Below are 21,485 nucleotides of genomic sequence, written 5' to 3'. Positions count from 1 at the left end.
CGTTTATTGTGTTTTGTTGATTGTTTGTTTTGTCCAATTTTGTTTGCAAAAGCCAGGCAATAAAGAAAAAAAAAATCCGGAGCCAGCAGCCTCGCGCCGCTGGCACTCTCTCTTTCATTGTGAGCACGCGCTCTCCTGCTCGCAGGCGCACAAAAGTGGTGTTGCCGCTCGCTGTGAGTCATGGCTGGAATTCCGCGACGTTCTAAGAGTGGAGAAACTTGTTGTGTCAGGGGCTGTCACAGTAGTTCTCTGAACATCAACGGCCAAGGACTGCCCGTGGAATTCTACAGATTTCCTGGACATGTCCTACATTCTTGGTGAAAAAGAAATTAATATTGGAAAATTGTAACGTACACTAATGGAAATATTGAAGATAATGGTCCACCCTTTCTATATGTAGCAAAATCTTAAAAAAATTTCAATGCTCGTATCGAGCAGTTTAGGATAGGAAAAACGTTAATACGAAAAAAGAATACAAGCCTCTCGATGGGAGATTACTATAGTGAAATCTTCCATTATATGAAAAAAAAAAATGCGTCCAGACACTCTTTTCTATTCAAAAGTGTTTGTCCGTAATTGTTGGGTATGAAATGGATGAGAACGAGAAACGGCAGGCCTCGATAACTGCTGTGGGCAGGGTGAAGTAAGCGTTTTTCTGTTGCTAAACACGTTTGGTATGTTGGACGCGTAATATTCTGAGCAGTTTTTGCTGTAAATCACTAAGCATGCAGTGTTTTGTAAAGCTCGCGCTAACGAAACTAATTTTTTTGCCATTTTTTGTTTTGGAGGCTGACAACAACAGCTAGCGGCGTTATGCAAACGCGTGTGAGGCAAGGTCAGTGATCGCCTCAATGTTCCGACTTGTGACGCCTGGTTCAATTTTCGAAGTTGCTTTACATGTAAAAAATTTCTAAAAATAAAAATAATCAAAATGTTTGCTTGCATATGAATGAGCGTTTGCATATGAGCGATGGCTCTGCAAATAAATTGGTTTGGAGATGAGCGTGCGCTGTAATCGGCATTAAAATAAATATACCAACTGCGCTTATCTCCGTTGTAGCGATTGACCCAACTAGAGCATTTTTTTTCTCTTAGCCGTATATAGCAAGCAGCTGGTAGGCGCATTTCGTGCGTGTTTTCGTTTTTCTTTTCAGCCTCGCGTGTCACCTTAAGGCCACTTTATTTTAAGTTAAAATAAAAATGATTTCCATTATTATTCAATGAAACACGTAACAAAATACTTATTATTTGGCCAACAAACCTGCATGCACCGAACTGCTCAGCCACCCAACGAAATTAAAAGTATCTTGCGAAAATGGCTGCGCCAAAAAAAAATGGTATTTACCTCGAATTCCATGTCTTAAAAGATCTCGTCATTTACTTGCGATACACATTTCGCCATTACGGTACCGGCTTTTTCGTCAACCATCTGCTTCACGGAGTGGACCTGATCCACTAGCAGTTCCTGTTTTAAAGTTTGCGCAGCGAAAAAAAAAAAATCACTGTCCACTATTTCTCTTAAATCTCAGAGCGTACTGCCGCGACAGAAAGAAATGCGAACAGCGCGGTGCCTAGGCGCTCCGCTGTTGGAATTTATTTTCGTCACGCTTATACTTGGCTCGCAACACAAATACGCTAGAGACAACCGTGATACATAAATGTACCACTCTAGCGTCTTTTTGTTACTACCGAGATAAAAACGCATGAAAGATAAATTCCGACTACACGGCGCGTGGGCGCCGTGCTGTTCGCAGTTCTTTCTAGCGCCCCAGTACATTTTGCTAATCCTCTGAAGCTCGTCAGCGTTCAAGCACGAGGGAAAAAGCCAAAAAAGCTCGCGACTGCACAAGGAGATTTGCAGGCTGGCCAACACGTGCAAAGTACGTGCAGAACTCGCTTTTTTTTTCAGGAGAAAGTGCGCTGCTCGCGCAGCTACTCAATGGGAGGGGTGACCGGTATGCCCGGTCAAAAATGCGGAGCGGCCGGAGAGGGCGCATTTCACTGGCGTCCGCAGCGCCCCCTATAAGCAATAGCGTGCGGCCGCCGCGGTGGCTCAATTGTTATGGCGCTCGGCTGCTGATCCGAAGACGCGGGTTCGATCCCGGCCGTGGCGGTCGAACTCCGATGGAGTCGAAATAGGAGATATTAAAACTTCCGCAAGTGCGCTTTCCCGCATAACAATTTTTCCAAGACAAGATGGCTGACCATGCCTTTCCAGCTGAAATAAAGCAAGAAGGGCTAGTTTTTTGTTTGCCTCTTCCAAAATACGTTTCTTACATTCTGTTCACACCCTTAGCGCCTATCCTGTATCCCACGCAGTATCTTTATAGAGAAGTCGGCCATCTTGTCTTTTGCAACGAAGTTATGCGGGAAAGCTTGCTTGCGGAATTTTGAATAAACACTATTCAGAGGCCCGTGTAGTGTGCGATGTCAGTGCACGTTAAAGAATCCCAGGTGGTCGACATTTCCGGAGCCCTTCACTACGGCGTCCCTCATAGCCTGAGTCGATATAGACCTTTTTCAGGTGCGCGCTGTCATCTTTCGACAGCAGCACCGTCTTGCGTCAGGCCGATTTCTCCGCCATGTTGGCTTGGGTGGCCGCCGCTGCAATACAGGCAGCGAGTACTCGCCGCGCTGTTCAGCCTTATCCGAGTGTTGATTTTTGCATGATTTTGACCTGCAAAGTCTTGCACTGTATGCACTGAGCAACTGTGAACAAAATGGCCCGTGCTTCGGCGAGCGGCGACGCGGATGTCTCCCTGCAAGTTGTGCCGAAAATCGACATTGGAGGTGTGCTTCTACACAAGTGTGCGCAATTCGTTTAACGGCTTTCTGTTAACTATAATGAAGACATTTATTAATGCGAGCATGAAACTTGCTGAGCGCTTCTATGTCGTAGTTATAATTATAAAAGTAAAACCACTCCGTTCCGAGCTAACAGCAGAGTTGCTGTCAAGCGCTCAAGCGGCTCTGCGTTGCGCCGGTGACACGAACAGATTGAAACTGCGTTCGACCGTGTCTTTCACTACATTTCCCCTCTGCACTGTCCTAAAGAACGGTACTTTCTGTAGTGCTACATGGAGAAGGCACCGCTGGAGCGCATAAGCGCACAGAATTCTGTTGCGGCTTTTGGCTTTGCATAAATTTCTTGATTACTTCGTACTAACGGTAAAATAACTGGTGAAACGTGCAAATGTAGGGTGGTCCACTCTTAGCGTGAACATGCGAGTGTGTGGCAGCGCTCTTCGGAGTGCCAGTGCATCCGTCGGCGCCGGGCGTCGAAGCTAGGTGTCGCAGGAACACAGGAAACTGGATGTGGAGCTTCGCTTCGTCTGAAATTGCGCTAAACTCGGGAAAAGGTGTAGTAGAGAGGCATCTGGCCTTCGAACGCGATGTGATTTATACTCGAAACTGCTGCAACTGCTGTGACTGTGTGACTGTTCCTGAGGGGCGTATCTGCTTGGTCCGTCTCGGGTGCGGGCGCTGATTAATGCCGAAAGAGCGAGAAAGCGCGTGCGTGTGGTCGGGCGGCACTGTGTGCCTGCTTTTTTCTAAACAATCGGCACTTTGCATTATGGCGTCAGTTGAAAATAGTATTTGGTCAAAACATGATGTGTCACGATGGAACGTGGACACGTCAAAGCTGCGGCCTTGAGTTTTTTAAGTCCTGCTGGTTTATCGGCTATTTACTGCAAGCAAACAGCTGTGGCATTTGTGCAATGCATCATGGCTTTCAAGTACTGTCAAATAGCTATGTTTACATTGCCCTTGTCGTTAATAATCAGTCGCCAGTGTCGGTAGTTATAACAGAAATGTTTCACGTAACCCGCAGTGCTGCTGCATCATATATACAAATTATTACTTATGTTTTGATTTTGCAAGGCTCACAGACGACACATATCTTAGCGACATCAGCAGTAGGTGCTCGCGTGGAAGGCATGTAGGTTAAACAGCCCGCAACCGCACTGCCGCCGTGGCTCTGTGTTCTTCACACTGCTCCGCTTCAAGCCGCCTTCGCTTCCTGTAGTTGTTTGAACAGCAGACGACTGCGCAGTGGTTTCCCGAAGACCTCGTTGCAGCTTTCATCGCACATGCACCCAAATCGTGCGACAACAGCTAAGAATACAGTAAACACGGGGAACGGCAGAGAACGCACTGGACGCACGAAAACCGCCTTTCCGAACCAGCCAGAGAGCAGGAAAGCAACATGGCGGTACAGCAGCCTGGTACAGCAGCTAGAATAGTAGTACGGGTCTTCACAAGCAGTCTTCGAAATGGAAGCGTTTGGTTTAAAACTTCGCAATCGTGCCGTCTAACACTTTTTCAACGAGGTCCTTTTGCTCTGTTGCGACCACTATGAACGCCTTACAGGCTCGGAAATTATTTTAGATCAATTTGCAAAGCAACCTCTGTTCAGTCAACATATCCTGATTTACTTTAATAGAAACGCATTCGTCTGCAACAACTCAGGAACACAGCAAGATCATCTTGTGGCAACGTGCATGCTCCATCTCAGTAGTTCCTAGCAACGCTACCAAAGCTAGCGTTACAGGAATACAGTGCCAGTATAAAATGCGCATAGGTGCATACGATCGCGCTACACACACTATTTGACGAATTTAACCCGCGCGATCGAATCTTTCCTACTCTAATTAGCTTTTACAACATGGCGGCGCACTTCGAAGAATTCCCCCGTTTCGGCGTGAAATGGTCGTTACTAGATTTTTCAGTGCGTTCGCTGGTCAATATGGGGCATCGGGTTTTGTTTATGTCTCATCTCACTTAGACAGATATCCTTGAGCGATATATTTGCTCGATTCTAAATATCGAGTGAAGGTTCTGTCCCTACTAGCCCCAAGGTTTTCTGACAAAATGTTTTTTATTCTATTAACCAGATGGCGCCACCAGTCAAAGGTCATTGCGTCTCCGTTCGCATATGTGACCGCAAAAATTCCTGCAAAATCCTTGCGCTTAGCACGCGTAGGTGTGCTTACGCATATCCGAAACTTTAATTTTCCTTCAGGGTTTGGTGCGTACACAGCCTCCATTTACACTAATTTCCAATCACACCTGCATACGTCACGAGCTGACAAGCAGACGACCAGTGTTTAACGCACTCTCCCGATTGGCTGAGGAGGTCTCTAGCATCGACAGTGCTGCAAAGGAAATTATCATATAAAGTACAGGTGCTTGGTAAGTTGCACCACCCTAGGGACCGAAGAATGCATTTGTGACAGCTTTATGAATCGCCTGATGCGCTCTCCCGTGATGGACCTGAAGCATCGGTGCTGAAGCAAGTTGATTAGAACAGTTGCCAGCTGTTAGGCCTGTGGGTAGACTAAGGAAAAGAACACCAAGTGCGTGAGGTGTGTATAGGCAGTACTTTATTGATATCACAAAATGATCAGTATCACAGGAAGATGTCGTCGGCTCTTTTCCAGTATATAGCCCTGCATAAACGGGCAGCAAAAAATAAGTAGACTAACCAGAAGAGGCGAAATACGGGCTGGTTGGTACAAGTTTGAAGAACTGGATAAAACAGCGCAACTGAAGACGAGACAAGAGAAGGACAAACACCATCTGGTGTTTGTCATTCTCTTGTCTCGTCTTCCGTTGCACTGTTTTTGCTAGTTCTTCAAATAAGTCGACTAAGCTTATGGGCTAAGCCCATTATTCAGCGAAAGCTGCTAAAGGTGTGGTTTAGCTATTTAGTCCATCATAAGAGTATAGAATCCAGATCGTCAGCAGCAAGAAAAACCCTCAGCGTACGAAGGCGAATCAGCGACATCTGATCTGGCCAACCGTCGCCTACATCCTTATTCCCTCCCATACCTCTCCCCTCAGGTGGAATGCATGATTTCGCTTTCTCCACGTTTATACCTGCCAACCAAGGCAGGTACCAGCCGTTAAATATAAACTGAAATCCAATAATTAAGTTAGAGAAAATTAATTCTCTGAGTAATGAAGGATTTACGGCTGGCGGTGCAGATTTAACGGCAGATTGCAGGTCCATATGACGAAACGAGTTATAACACCTTTCACTCCCCCAAAGAAAGTAAAAAGTAAACGCATAGCAGAATTGATGAAGTGATTATGATGATATTGTACACCGTGCAGAGACGCAGGAATGATTTTTGAAGGAAACAGAGGAATAACATTCAGTGCAGCATAGTTCAACTCCGGGGAAACATGCACGTCGCTCAAGCGCAAGAAATGCCTTATGCGACGTAGACAAAGTTCGGGCAGGTCACCCAGTTGCGTCTTCCCATCATCTCTGGGACTGCACTCTATGCCGTCACGCACTACGCCTGCGAGGCGCATGAACTCTGCGAAGTCTTGCAGTCCGAGCGCGCACCGAGCAATCAGTTGCTTTGCTTGGTTTTTCTCGACTAGTGCCGCCAACTCAAGCTCTTCTACTAAGCTTGGAGATTTGGAGACCTCCTCAAATGCCTCTGCAGTGTACTTTACACGGGTACCGGTGACGAAGCGAGCAGCGCGCTTTGGCAAGGCTTGGTTCCTGTGGACGATGTCTTGGATGGCCAGGAGCTCTATCATATTCACACGACCCTCATAAAAAAAGCGCAGGCTCCGCAGAGCGTAGTTACTGGAAAGTTCCGGCTTAGATAGTTCCGCGATAAACGCGGCGAGAGCTGGGCCACTCGGTGGTTTTAATGAGAAAGTACGCAGGGCTCGGCTTCGGTGTAGAAGGCTGGCCAGCGGTGCCATATCGCAGCCATACCGCTCTGAGAAGATGACGGCCAGACTAGCGATACTCGGATTTCGGCACACGGCTTCGCATATAGCCGGTCCGCACACATTCCAGTCCACGGTAGAGCACTCCGACTCCAGAGACAGCACCAGGTGTCTGATGCTAGTCGCGCTCTGGATCAGCTGAACAATAGGCGTTGAGGCTGGCTCTGCATCACCGGTAACACCCATGAGCGAGTACACTAGCAGCGTGAGGTTGCGAGGCACGGTCACTGTGTCCCCATCGGCTTGGAGCAGGCCGAAAGGCACGGCGACCGAGGGGCAGCCCATCGGACGAATGCCTATGTCAGGGTAGTACACCATGCACTGGCTGTTGACAATGACTCTGTCTTGTAGACCACATTCAGACAGGGTTCTGCAGACTTCGAATGTATGGCTGCCGAGGTCTTCAAGGATTACCTTCTTGAGCGACTTGTTCGCTTTCACCGCTACACAAAATTTCTGGCACTCTAAGCGGCTAAAGCCCCGCATTGAGAATGTCAGTTCTGCGATAGACGTGTCGTTCCTGAGCAGAGCGGAGATCCAGGGTCCTACGTGGTCGTAGTCACCGAAGTGGACAACGCGGCACCTTCGGCATACATGCCAATGAAATCCTTCATCTACGTCGTCGTCCTGGTCGATGTAGCTGCACGTGAAGCTGAAGTGCACGAGTGTCTTGTTCCTGCACAGAAGCCACTTTATTGGTGTGGCGTACTCTGACTTGAGCGTGTTCACGTGTAGCTTGAGTCTGATAAGCACAGTATTAGTGGTCAGTGCATTGCATATAGTCCGTACGTCCACATCTGGACCATATTTAGAGGTTGTCACAAGCACCGATCTCAGGGATGTACTCAGCTTCAGATAAGTTTCAAGAGCGACATACGGGTTGCCTGGGCCGTTGGGTGCAATTTCGCAACTAAGAATATCTGAACTGATGGACAGGTCGGTGATGCTCCTGTTTCGGAAAAGCCCTGCCAGGAAGGTGCCCGCGGCCGCACCCGGCACACGGACATCCAAAGCTATAAGCGTCTTCAAGGCAGCAGTTTCCGTGAGCAGAGGCTCAAGACCAGCAAGTACGCAGTGATGCAAGTGCATGCTCAGGCTGAGCGATTCCAGCCGTTTCAAGGAAGCTATAGCCGCTGCAAGGGCGCCGGAGATAACCACATTCGGTGATATCAATTGCAACGAGATCTTCTTCAGCCCCAGCGCGTCGCGGATTGCAAGACACACAAGTTCTTCATGGGCGGCGACGAGTTCGTCGTTGATGGTGACTTCCGCAACGCAGCGGTGCTTAACCAGCAGGTGGTAGAACAGCGTCGCAGCCTCCTGCCTGTCTTCCATCGTGGCCACGTGCTTCAAGCACGCGACGCTGCTCGCAGGAACGAGGCTGAGTTGGGAGGAGGCGTCCTCTTTCAGTTCCAGCCCGACGAACCAGAAGAAGCTGTTCCAAGCTTTCAAGTTGGCTGCAATGTGGCACAGATGGCCTTCCTGGCTTGTGCATGGTCGATAGCGGTCGGGTTTGAGCTCGCAAGCTTCAAACATTTCCACCTGTGACCGTGACGGCGCCCCGGGTGCCTCTATGCCGTTGGTTACCGCCATGTTTTGTTGGTTACCGCCACGTCAGCGGGCAGCTGCTCGTCTTCGGGCACTTGCTCGTCTTCGGGCACTTGCTCGTCTTCGGGCACTTGCTCGTCTTCGGGCAATTAGTCTTCAGGGATCGCAGCCTCCGCGGGAACCTGCACCTCCACAGTATCCGGAACCTCTCTGGACAAGGCCATCCTTTTAGGCAGCCACGTGGTCGCCACTCAAGGCAACGCTTTCATCTGCGCCCTTCCGCTTGGGCATCGGAGCAGCGCCGCCAAGGCGGAATCTGGCCTGCAAGAAAATCAGCGGGGGATGCATATAAGACCATCGGCGTAACACAAATGACGCTACACGTTGCCTACTGATGTCGCCGAGGTTGGTGACATTAGGAGTGTACAGCATCTTGAATGTAATACAAATGTCACATGGGCGCTTTGAAGGCCCAAGGTTGCTAGCGTTGCTTTGAGCGGCGCCAGCACGCACTCTCGCGCACGATACGTTCACGGTACAAAAGCATGAACAAACATTCTCTCAAACTTCAATGCAAACAGTAAAATTTTAATCTGTACAATAATTTAAAAGTGTATAGACCCGGTTTAGAACGCATTAGTTTTATAGTAACTATCGCAGAAGAAGGAAACGACAGCGGCATCAGTGTTGCCAGAGCATTCAAGGACTGCGAGAGCAAGTCGTACAAACGGCAGTGTCTTCCAAGACAACGCAACTGGTCTTCAATGATCACTAAAAACCTGGTATCAAGAAAGTGCGTTCCCACATTTGGATTACATTATAAAAATATTTCTATTTGCACAAATCCGAAATTGGCGACTTTTTCGCCACACAAGCTTGATGTAAGACACTAACCATTGCAATGGGCATGGAAATTTGCCATGTAGCAGACACACGACTCGTCACGTACAAGCCATTTGTCCATCCATAGAAGGGACGAAAAATAAAAACGTGAGAGGATACTGAAGCTCCGCCTTAAAGGCGCCCTAAAGAGGAATTTGAACTCGTCTTTTTGCCACGGGAACTCGATCTACACATTCAGAGCATCCTTTGAAGCTTCAAATTAATGTCCTCTGCGGCCGATTTCCATAATTTAAATCGAATTAAACGTCCCGACTCCCGTCTTTTTTTTTAACTGACCGCTGACGGTAGGAGGAGTCAACCAACCTCTCAGCCAGTCCCGTGGCGGCTTGCCGCTCTGCCAACGGCGGAGTGATACGTAGCGATCGGTGAAAGCAGAGGCCACGCTTATTTTTACTTCTGTGGGCCTAATTGGCAGCTATGTAGTCTCTGACGAGATCCATTTATTCACAGAAACCTAAAACACAAATTAAAAGCGAAACCTCCGCGAGATTGCCTGAAAGCCACTCCACGCGTTGGTTGACTCTAACCTTCACCTTCAGCGGTGAGTCGAAAAAAAGGCGGCAGCCGGGACGTTTAATGCGATTTAAATTAGGGAAATCGGCTGCACAGGACAATAATTCGAAATTTCTAACAATGCTCGGAACGTGTAGGTCGTGTTCCCGCGGTAAAAAAGAGCTCAGATCCCTCTTTAGTGCACCTTTAATGGTTCAGCGCGACAGCTTTATGGGTGCCTTCGGCGTCCTGGGGCTCTCTTTGCGTATCACTCGGCAGACAGGGACACTGATCTTTCCTTCGCCATCACATAACCCTTAACCTACCCCTATTCCTTGGCCGATGTTCTGCATACATGCCCATTCATGCATAAACGGTCGTTCTTTACATTCATAGATAGCGGTAAGACTGCCCGGCAGGAAGCTCTTTCGAACACGTAAAGCCTCTTATGTTACTCTTCCAGGGCAACCTCCCGCGACCAGTCATTAACTGAACTATTACCTGCCAATGCAGACAGTTTCCAGCTTACTAAGACGTCATAAGGTCACGTGACCTAGGCGATAGGTGCGCCACCTGTTTTTTTTTCGACACGCCAAAGACGCTGGAGTTGCCACTGAACGGGACCCCTCATGCAGTCGCGTTTAAGTACCGTCCTAAAGATGAGTTCTTACATAAACTAAGGAAGAAAAATAATGAGGAATCCGGAATGATGCCAACATCATGAGTGTCTCGGCGGCGTGAATGATGAACAGATATTCGGCGAAGTTAAGTTTACGTCGGTTTATAGTTCAAGGGGTTTAACGTCCCAAACCGACTCAGGCTAAGAGGGACGCCATAGTGGAGGGCTCCGGATAATTTGGACCACCTGGGGTCCCTTCAACGTGCATTGACAGCGCACGCACAGTACACGGGTCTCTAGCATTTCGCCTCCATCCAAATACGACAGCCGCGGCAGGGATCGAACCCGCGTCACAAGATCATGAAGAATCCAAGTGTGGTTTTGAGGGGGTCGCAACTTTATCAGTGGCGACATTTTTGAAGTGGTGCCGGAAACCTTTTCACACCCTATAAAATGTCTTAAATCCGATGCTGCCAGTGATGAGGCACCAAAATGCGGCATGCTAAAAAGATGAGGGGCGAAAAGTTTGGCATGTAGGTACAGGTTCATTATTTTGAGTTAGCACATCGCAAAAAGACGACACACGTGAGAAATGAACACACGACAAGCGCTTGCCTTATCCGTGTCTCGTCATTTTGCGCCGTGGTATCCATCGAAATACTTAGGAATGCCTGGGCAGGGGTATTAACTATAAGAGGAAAAGTTATTGGGGGAAGAGGAGAAGGCTTTAATTTTTTGAAATTGAGATAGAATGGTTTTAGACATTAACTGTCAATCGCTGAGCAAGTAGGCAGTTTCCTGCAAGCTTGGAAAACTTATGCAATACGATTAGTTAACTTCCTGGGGATAATGGTAAGCAAGGATTCAGTGAATGGTGACAGCTATCGTAATTAGGCTCAATAGTAGGTACAAACTGTAGGTGGTGCGGGCCTACGCGCCTACATCCAGTCATGTTGCCCTGATCTTTGAAAACTTCTATGAAGATGTGGAATCGACGATGAGCAAAGTAAAATCACAGTACACTATACTGATGGGCGTCTTCAGTGCGAAAGTAGGCAAGAAGCAGGCTGGAGACCAGGCGGTCGGTGACTGTGGGATAGGTTGTAGGCATAGCAGGAGGGAGTTATAGTAGAGTTCGCAGAGAGAAATAACTTACCGATAATGAATACCTTCTTCCGCAAACGAAAGAACAGGAAGTGGACGTGAAAGCGCCCAAAAGACAGGGTTGATTGGAGAGACGAGAGAACTTACGCCCACTGCATTACTACGCCCTGCAGTGGGCATAGTCAGGCTGGTGATCATGATGACACCGCACAGCACAAGGGCGCCTAGTGCTGTGCGGTTTATGCGTTTATGCAGGGTAGAGACACGAGCTCAGGTCTCCGCTTTTCCAGAGAGCTTTGCGCAGCTCTATTACATTCGTACAATACGAATATTCATAGGAAGCAAACATGAACTTTCGGGGGCACTACAAATCCCGCACTTAATGCTGAAGCAGTCGTTAAACGCAGCCCTGATCTTCACTGAACTACAATGCGGAAAGATGTTTTACTCTCCTTCGTCAATAGGGTGGGAGGGCCAGACGGTTCGCTTCAAGACATTAGATAGTTACAGCATAGCGGAAACCGCGATCCGCTTTTAACATATACATAGCGGGGCGCCACAACGCAAGCACAAATTGCCCCGAGAGCGCCAGATGGCGCCACGCGCCAGGAGCTGCGCGTTTTTGTTTGTTTTTTGGCAGGTCAGAAGAACGTGATTATCCGCTCCAAAGTTTTGCCAACATGGACATCATCATCATCATGCGTGCACGCTGCCTCATCGGAAACAATCAGCGCATGCCGGCAGGTAGGGCGCAGAAGCGAACCAAGGTACAGTATCGCGGATCGCACTACACAGATCTAGCATACCGTGTTGTCGTTACCGGAATACCGGGAGCCTGCCCACCACCTGTGAGCACGCGCTGGTTGGTCCCGATGCTGCAGGAGCACGCACAGCTGCCGGGTAGCTGGCGCCATCAGGCGCCGTCAGGGCGATCAGCGGTTGCACATTAACTGCGCGGGGGTTCGCGGTACTCCGGTACCGTTAACACGGTATGCTAAAGGTGTCAGCTATTATAACTCTGCGGCTCCGCGCCCTACCAGCGGGCATGCGCTGACTGGTTCCGACGAGACAACGCTGGGCACGTGGCGCCATCTGACGCCCTCAAATGTGCTTGTGCGATCCTAGTGATGCCGTGCGTAAGCGGATGACGGACAGAGCTCGAATAGCGACATCTGCGCATGCTCGGCTGTTACCGGGCGGCTAGCACTTTACAGGCGTGCCCGCTCCCCCTTCAGCTCGCACATGAAGGTATGAACGGCTTTGAAAGCCGCGCTTGCGGCGGCGGCAAGTAATTGAGTAGCAAGCCACGCAAGCGTCTCCAGACCCAGCCCCTCTGCTCCGAATCTGCTGGGAACTGCCAACCTTTCCAAACCCGGCCCTCTGGAATCTTATGTACCAAGGGCAATTTTCAGACAAATGCACAAACTGCGAAATTAGGGCCACCTTGGGCCACACACTATGGGAATCTCCTCATCCCCCCGGGAGGGACGTGGTATAAACCCGAAAGACCAATGGGAGACCTTACTACTGAGCTCCGACCCGGCGACTCAGCTACAACTCGTCCGACTGGCCGAAGCCGCCGCCGAGAGTCAAGACCTTTCGGCCGTCGTCGAGGCGGGTAGCCCTCTGGCTACCCTCTGTCTGTTGGACATTAAAAGTTTTCGTATCCTATAGACCTCCTTCACCCCGCGACGTCACGGAGATGCGGTGGCGCTGATGTCAGTAGCGACTTTCGCGTGGTAGGCAAAACAGGTTCCGCCTGCCCGTGCCTACCGCAGCTGCCGTAGCTACCGGCGGCTGCATCGTGGCTGCGCACTGCAGAAGTACCAGCTGTGTCGTTGTTTATCCACGTAGTATCATAAAACGAAAAATTAGATTAGCCTTAATAGGTTTCTCGCACATAAATACCGCATTAGGAAATGGGCCGCGGTAGTAAAAGCGCGAAGTCTGGGTGTCGACAGGCGCTGCCAGTCAGCGTACTTCATAGCAGGGAAATTTTTGCGCTCATTCAAATGAGCAACAGCATGGTACGCTTAAAACTGCGCAATTAAAAGAAAGCATGTAGCTGCGCACGTACTTATCACCCAGCGCTGGTGTGTACGGGCGCCGGCAAGGTCATTCACCATCAACGAGTGCGTTATTTTGATGATAGCACATGTTTTAACGTGTGTAGAAGATATACGAAAATATAATGGCGTGTTTTAGGGCATTTAATATATTCTTGAAACTATTTCTTAACATGACCGACATGATCATTTGATTCTAGTAGAAAGCAGTCTGGTAAGTTGTGACAATCTTGCGCGGTCACGTTGGCATGCTTCGAACCGCGTACTTTAAGTGTGCTAAAAACCACATCCTTTTCATTGCATCATGCATGTGTCATAAGTTGCTTCATGAAGTAGTACATGATCGCGAAGCCTGTTTGGAAAGAAGCAACCGCAGGCGGGCTACCAAAAGAGCACGTAGCGAGATTTACAGGGGATGAGGCAATGAAAAGTTTTTCCTTTATTGATGCATGATATATGTAACCAAATTTGGTGCAAATATGAAATTGCTCTGGTAATTTTAGTAATGCGTTTGATTTTCAGCTATACCTGGTACTGTTCTTCGGTAATTACAATTAACACCCTTGTCAAGTCACCCCGGGTCTTGAATAATTAAGTATAAAGTGCGGAAAGTTTTTATGCCAGCATGTCCCCAAAGCCCTGTTCTCTATGATGGTTTCTTTATTAGATTATCAGTACTTATGCTTGCATAGTCACATGAAAACTTTTGTTATAAAAATAACTAACATACTACTGCTCCTGTAGGAAAAAAATCGGGACATTTATTGCACTTCTCTACGTGTCCGGAACCGTTCGCGACAAATAGAATCATTCTATTTCCATTACTTACAAATTTACGAAGGGGGGAGGGATGCCAATCACTGAAAATGTGGTAGATCAAAAAACAAACCTTTAAGTTCACTCCCTTGTTATGGCCTCTACGCTTTCGCTTTGGTCAATCACTGAAAATGTGGTAGATCAAAAAACAAACCTTTAAGTTCACTCCCTTGTTATGGCCTCTACGCTTTCGCTTTGGTCAAAGAAATGCGGCACTGAAATCAACGAAACCTCTGATCCCTCTTCGTAGTGATGCTACCATTGTGGTACTCCGTCGTCGGAAACCCGCAGAATTCGCGAAGTGCAAGGACCATCAGAAACCCCCTTACCTCACAATTTTTTACGACCACAGATCAAAAAACCGTAATTTTATGAATTTCTACTGAATATTTTGCTATATTTTTTCGTCACAAAACCAAAGACCCAGGGCTAGGAAAGAATATAATTTCAGGAATTCAAACTTTTCACTAAATCGACCAGCTTAAGAAGGGGAGAAGTCGGCCTGGCTGGTGCCTGATCTGACGGCTAAAAACAGCGGTTACGCGAGACATGAGATCGGGACACGATCGACGCTGTCCCCACTTTTCGCACTGCGCGACACGTGTGTCAACAGATGGTGAGCGCACGTCAGCTGTGCCGAAAAAACGCCAGTGCTTACCTCACTACTGTCCTGAGGAAAAATCATTCTGGCTGGTGCAGAGTGTCAAAAACTTATCATTTTATTCAATGCCTAGGTACAATACACTGTGGCGAAATACGCCGTACATGGCCAATGCGAGTCTGTGTACTTCGAGGAATACTAAGTTGAAAGCATCAACCATTGCTATGATTCTCAGAAACCAAAACGCGCCTACAAGCCTTGAAAACCGGCGCTGCGCCACCTCAACTCGACGCCACTCCCTGTCTTCTTGCCTACCGTGAGCCTGGAGCGACTGCCGCGCCACCTCGCTTGTTTGCAAACATGGAGGAGGTCTATATCAGAACAGCTGGTGCTGCACTGCGATCGACTGTACTCACAACGTACAGAGGGCACCACCTTCGCGGGAGCGGCCGGCTTTGGGGGAATCGCCTCCGCGCACAAAATGGCGAACAAGTATTCGTAACGGAGGCTCGGCTTCAGCAACGGCAGGCGACACCAACGCGAAAGAAGCCTGTCCCGTGCCTGTTGAGACACCAGCTCCTTTATTTCTTTGAATTCATGCAACAGTCAGGCTAGGACACACCAGGTGCGACCGTCCATTCCATCATAATCTTCTGCGTGCACATTTGCCGCGTTGGGACCAATCAGCGCGCGCGCAGTGGCGCCGCGCGGAAGGAATAACCGTAGCCTACTTAAAGGGGTAGAGACACCAAATTTTTGTGTTGTATCTCTGGGTTGTAAATAATGCGTAGCGATTCAGTGAGCATGGAACACCATCTTAGAAGCATGAACTCGCATTACATAATTAATAATCGTATTATTTGTACCCAGCAGTTTCGGTTTCGGTTCGTAGTTGCCAGGTTTTGCCAGGCTCTTTCATGACGTCAAAAACCAGACAATGCGTTGTCACGTGGGCCCGGAAAGCCGTGACGTCGTGTAGGCATGTCGTCTGCTTGACACGCACGTGGTGCGCGTAAACACGGAGAGCCGGGAGGAGGGCAAGTCGAACAGCTCCGAGTCGGAAAGAAGAGTTTTATTTCGGCGAAGACACCGATTATGAGGAATCGCGGGATGACGCAGACGAGGAAGAAGACGCCGCGGTTCGAACCCCGACAACCACTTCATTTTTGATCCGCTGGCCAGCGATTCCGAAGAGGAGGCAGGCGTCAGGCCCGACGCAGCTCAGATTGTGCCAGCGAACACCGAGCGTGTAGGCAACGTCAAATGGTAAAGGCGCGTTCACACTACGCCGACGATCGGCCGATTTCAGTCTGACGATGGTCGGCGGCAGCGATTTTCGTGCCGTCGGCGCGTCTGTCACACTGCGCAGACGCCGACCGAGCACCGGTCGTCGCCTGACGAGCGCATCGCCGTCGCGTCGCCGAGATAGCAGCTGTCGGCCGACCCGTGTGTCACACTCTGCCGACAACAGCGCCGACCTCACGCCGACGTTGTCCCATCCCGACAGCTGGACGCTGCTTCTTCGTGCGCGCTGCTCGTCTGCTAGCTCCGTTGATGAAGGCGTCGTGGAAATCGAACTTATGTTCTATTATGGGACGAGTTCGCACTAAAGCGATGTGAAGAGTAGGCCTTTTATTATAGCACAGTCGACTTCCAAAGCGCCGTCAACTGCGGAAGCGAGACCACCTAGGCCTAGCGACGACTAGGGCAGCCTGGGACCAGCGCGCAGTTCAGGCGCGTTCACACTAGGCCGACGGGACCCCGAGGTCGACGCGACAGCGACGCCGACGGTCGCGTCGGCCAACCTGGTCGTTCCCCGACTAGCCAGTCACACTGCACCGACGACGATGCCCCAACGACCAAGCGTCGTCCTAGTGTGACAACGCCGCCGACCAAAACGAGACCCGTTGGCCGACGTGCCTTGGGCATATCGGTGGCCGAGCGAAAACATTCACCGACCAAAAACAAGTAGCGAGCTCAGAGCGGGAAGTGGAATCATTATTTAGACAAATAATGCACGCGCAGCAACATTCATCAAGCCATATGGCCACTTGGCCGACGCCCCGCACTGATCGTCGCTTGCGAACTGCCGCCCCACTGCAAGCAGGGACACGGAGCGGTGAGCATCGCTGCGCCGCTCTACCCAAGCTCCGCCCGCAACCGGTGTCGCACTTCGCCGTCGTACAGCAGTCCCTCAGAAAGACTGCTCGAGCAGCGACAAAGCATGCCTGCTTATGTTTCGAGCTAACGGCATCGCTCGCGGGCGCTCCGGGCGACGAGCTCTTCTGCTGCCTGGTTGCCGTGGTTGTCGCTAGGCCTATAGCCTCTTCCGCATCGAAGTCGCAGCGGCCGGCGCTTCGGAAGTCGCCTGCGCTATAATAAAAGGCCTACTCTACACATCGCTTTACTGTCAACAGCATCATCTCACAATCAAATAATAGTATGGTAAATCTCCACGACGTCTTCAGCAGCGAAGCGAGCGGGCGCCAGGCGAGCCGGACCGCAACGTCGGGCCAGCGGCAGCTGCGAGGCGGTTGTGGCAAAAAGTTTGCTCGTATCACAGTCGTTACCTTTGCCAGCAGCTCAGTATTCGTCAGCGATCCTCAAAAATGACACATTTTTCACATTTCTTATCCCAGGGTTTATTATTTACGTCAAGAACACACTTTAGCTCCTTTTTATGACGCCGGCAGACGGGATCCAGGCTGGCCGGGCGGCCGGCATGCTCGGCGTACTTCACGTTAGCACAAGAAAATACATAACATCCATGATACTAGAGAATGCTTCCTACATTAGAGCACGGGCAATATGCCTCTGCAAAAGTGGATCTTTCGGCAACGACATCGCCTGCGGCAACGCCGGGCGTAAAGCACCATCGCGCTCGCGAGCGTGCAGAAAAAAAAACAAACTCGTGAGCACTCGTAACCAAGGTTGCTAGGCCGCGAAACCGCAAAACTTGGTCCCGTACGTCAGAAAACTGTGCAATGACGTAGGAAATACTTGCTTGTGTTTTCTTCTCTGTTCCTACGTCACATTGATGCACTAGCGATGGCTCAGACTTCAAGAGTGAGCATTTTCACAAACTTTAAAATGAAATTAAAATATGTTCTAGACCTCCCTTAAATTTAATACTTCGCTCTTATGGTCCTCACATACAAAGGAAACGTATGGCAGTCGTTTGTACAACCTTGGAATTTGATGTCTCTACCCCTTGAACGACGTGATCAGCCAGTTATCCAGGAAATACCCAAAAACACATATTCTTTTTGGAGATTTGTTTTCCAGAAATCAACCGGCAGACAGGCAGCAGTCGGCAAGAGGGAAGCGAATGACTTCATCGAGGTCTGCCTAACACAAGTGGTATCTGAAACGCACCGCTTTGCAGGAGGGTGTGCAAACATCCTAGATCTAATCCTAACTACCCACCAGGAAGCCCTCTCATCTATCACTTATCTACGCGAAATCAGCGACCATAAAGTGATCCACGCCCCATTTGAGTTCCACCCATCGCGACGCCAAAATCAAAACAAAACTTTTCGCCTCTACGACAAAGGAAACTATGAAGCCTTTAGTCTCGAATTAAGCCAATATCGCACAACATTTGAAACATCTTTGAAGGATTATTCAGTAAATGATTACTGGTCTCTTTTTAAGAACAAAGTTAGCGAACTAACCGATACATACATCCCCAAAATAAGCTTCCACTCGGACCGCCAGAAACCATGGACAACAAAAAGAAACGTCTTTTCCGTGCGGCAAAATTAAAGCAATACGACGATTGCGCGTGGCAGAAATACTATGCAGCCGAACACACGTACCTATCTGCAATCCGCAACGCAAAATACTCTTTCCTTCACAACAACCTCCCCAAATTGTTGACATCCAATCCCACAAGGTTTTGGCAGGTAATAAGTGAGCACCTGGCACATACCATCACTCTTGCTAAAGAGTCTGCCGAAGAAGCTGATGACAATGAGTGCGCTGACATTTTTAATAATGCCTTTTCATCTGTATTCACTAATGAAATTCACCCACGAACTGTAGCTTTCGCCGTCAGTACACAGTGCAGCATGCCTGCTATCGCTATTTCTCAAGCCGGAATTTCCTCGCTCATGAACACCTTAAAACTTCATCATCGGCCGGCGTCGACGAAATTAACTCCAAAATACTGCGCAATACTAAGAACATTTCTGCAATGTACAATGTACTTTCACAGTCGCTTTCTACAGGATCCATTCCGGATGACTAGAAAGTGGGAAAGGTCATTCCCGCCTATAAGTCCGGTAACAAAGATACTCCTTTTAAATTATCGTCTGATATCTAACCAGCCAACCTTGCAAAATCCTGGAACACGTTCTATTCTCAATGGACCCGGCCATGCAGACCATCGCCACCGGCCGTGCTGCCAGTGTTATGGACCTTCGGAACATAAACACTTGTGCAGTGGGGTCGTGCGGGGACCCTGGGGCGTGCCCCGAATTCCTGTGTAAATAAAGTTTTCTCCCTCTCTCTCTTCTATTCTCAAAAATCAGGGGGCACTTTGTTGACCTAAAGTGCGGTGAGGCGAAAGCCTTAAGCGTGGTGTTGCTGCTTGTGTCACTGATGTGTTGTTAAGGTGTTAAGCTTCGCCTCTAAGAGCGGAACGCGACAGCGTCTTGCAACGTCGCCAGGGAGTCCATTGAACGCCATCGCCCGTTCGGCTCTATGCCTTGCTCGTTGGTAAATTGGTTTTTAAGGAAAGGAAATGTATCTGTCTCTCATATCTCGGTGGACACCTAAACCTCGTCGTAACGGGAAGGGAGTAAGATGGGAATGAACGAAGACTCCCTACTCACTAGACGCGCCTTTGTTCATTCCAAACCATTGAGCTGGCACGGCGGAGTGGTAGCGTGCTCGCCTCGCACTCCGGAGACCGGGGTTTTATTTATTTATCTGGTCTGGCTATAAAGGTTAATTAGGCTAATTGGCTAAGTAAGCAATTAACTAAACTCAGTCCCACTTACTTGGAGCATCACTGTACGATCCCTTTAATTGGTTGCATGGTTACTAGCCAAAGTACAATTGGCCCAGTTTGAAATTCGCGCACTGTGACGTCACGACCGTTTCGACGAACTGAAAAGCTTGACATTTCTGTCGACAACCCCTGCTTACAACGATCAGGCATTAAAGGCTTCCGCCTTAATAATGGACCTTCATGACGCTAACAACTTCTTTCATCCCTCACAGCACAGGTTTCGCAAGGGTGTGTCATGTGAAACTCAACTGGCCGTCTTTCTTCATGACGTTCTGTCCAACCTCGACCTAAATTTACAAACTGACGCTATTTTTCTAGACTTTGCTAAAGCATTTGACAAAGTTCCCCACAGGCTCTTAATGCTAAAACTAACCATGCTAAAACTGCATCCTAATGTCTCATTGTGGATCGAAGAATTCCTTTCTAACCGCTCCCAGTTTGTTCTCGTTAATGACCACAGTTCCAAACCTCTTCCAGTAACATCAGGCGTACCCCAAGGTTCCGTACTACCTCGCCTCCTATCTTAATCTATATAAACGACTTACTATCAAACCTGGTTTGCAATGTTCGTCTGTTTGCAGACGACTGCGTTATTTACCGCTCAATTTCCAACACTTCTGGCCAATCACAGCTCCAAAACGACATTAACACAGGGCATGGCTGGTGCGATGACTGGCTAATGTCTCTTAATCCTAATAAATGTAAACCGCCGGCGTAACCCCCCCGTTTTCACTTACTCGGTTGCTAACGTTCCATTAGAATCCGTATACTCATACAAGTACCTAGGCGTCACCTTGCGCCAAGATCTCTCCTGGCGCTCTCACGTAACGAACATCGTCGCATCAGCTGACCGGTCATTGTGTTTTTTGACAAGTTATCTACGGCACGCCCCTCAAAGTATTAAACTTCTCGCCTACCAATCACTCATCCGACCAAAGCTAGAATACGCATCTCCTATCTGGAGAGCGCAAGAAGCATATCTCATCAGTTCACTAGAATCTGTCTAAAATCGTGCCACGAGGTTCATTCATTCTGCCTATTCGTACGGCAATAGTGTATCGTCATTTAAACGACAATCAGGTTTATCAACTCTTGCCCATCGTCGTCGCACTGCTTCTCTTAATCTGTTCCATAAGATTTTTTTTTACAGTTCCCTCGGCCAAGCACCCTACATCACAACGCCAGCTCGCATATCTCCTCGCACAGGCCATCCACTGCAAGTTTCACGAGAACGCGCTCGCGCCGTCACTTTTTCCGCATCCTTTTTTCTTCGCACTGCAAAAGACGGGAATGGACTCCCCACAACATTGATGCCATAATATCTATATATCTATTGTATAAATACACAGGTTCCAAATTTTTCTTGCTACATTTTTCCATTTTATATATTCTATGGTTACCTTATAAGTGCGTTTTTTCTTATGTGCATATATTACCAATGTTGAACAGTTCCTCCCCCCCCCCCCCCATGTAATGCCCGAAAGGGCCCTTAGAGCAAATAAATGAAATTAGCTGCCAGTCAAGATTTGTTAACAACTTAAAGTGTAAGACTGCCCGGCAGTCTTACAC

At 48.8% G+C, this 21,485-nt stretch overlaps 1 protein-coding gene and 1 pseudogene across 1 annotated transcript in view; both read right to left on the bottom strand.

The window, feature by feature from the left end:
• Positions 1 to 8,346, bottom strand: part of LOC149329172 (uncharacterized) — a 29,285-nt gene extending 20,939 nt beyond the window's left edge. The window contains exon 1 of the mRNA XM_089561178.1: positions 6,684 to 8,346. Coding sequence (XP_089417304.1) covers positions 6,684 to 8,346 — 1,663 coding nt within the window. The remainder of the gene's footprint in view (positions 1 to 6,683) is intronic.
• Positions 1 to 21,485, bottom strand: part of LOC149329171 (uncharacterized) — a 377,016-nt pseudogene that overhangs the window by 197,701 nt on the left and 157,830 nt on the right.

This window comes from Amblyomma mixtum, chromosome 9, assembly GCF_055824585.1.
Source record: "Amblyomma mixtum isolate Tamu chromosome 9, ASM5582458v1, whole genome shotgun sequence".
Taxonomy (NCBI): Eukaryota; Metazoa; Arthropoda; class Arachnida; order Ixodida; family Ixodidae; genus Amblyomma; species Amblyomma mixtum.
The sequence above is the reverse complement of the archived record's forward strand: the minus strand, read 5'-3'. Positions and strand labels throughout refer to the sequence as shown.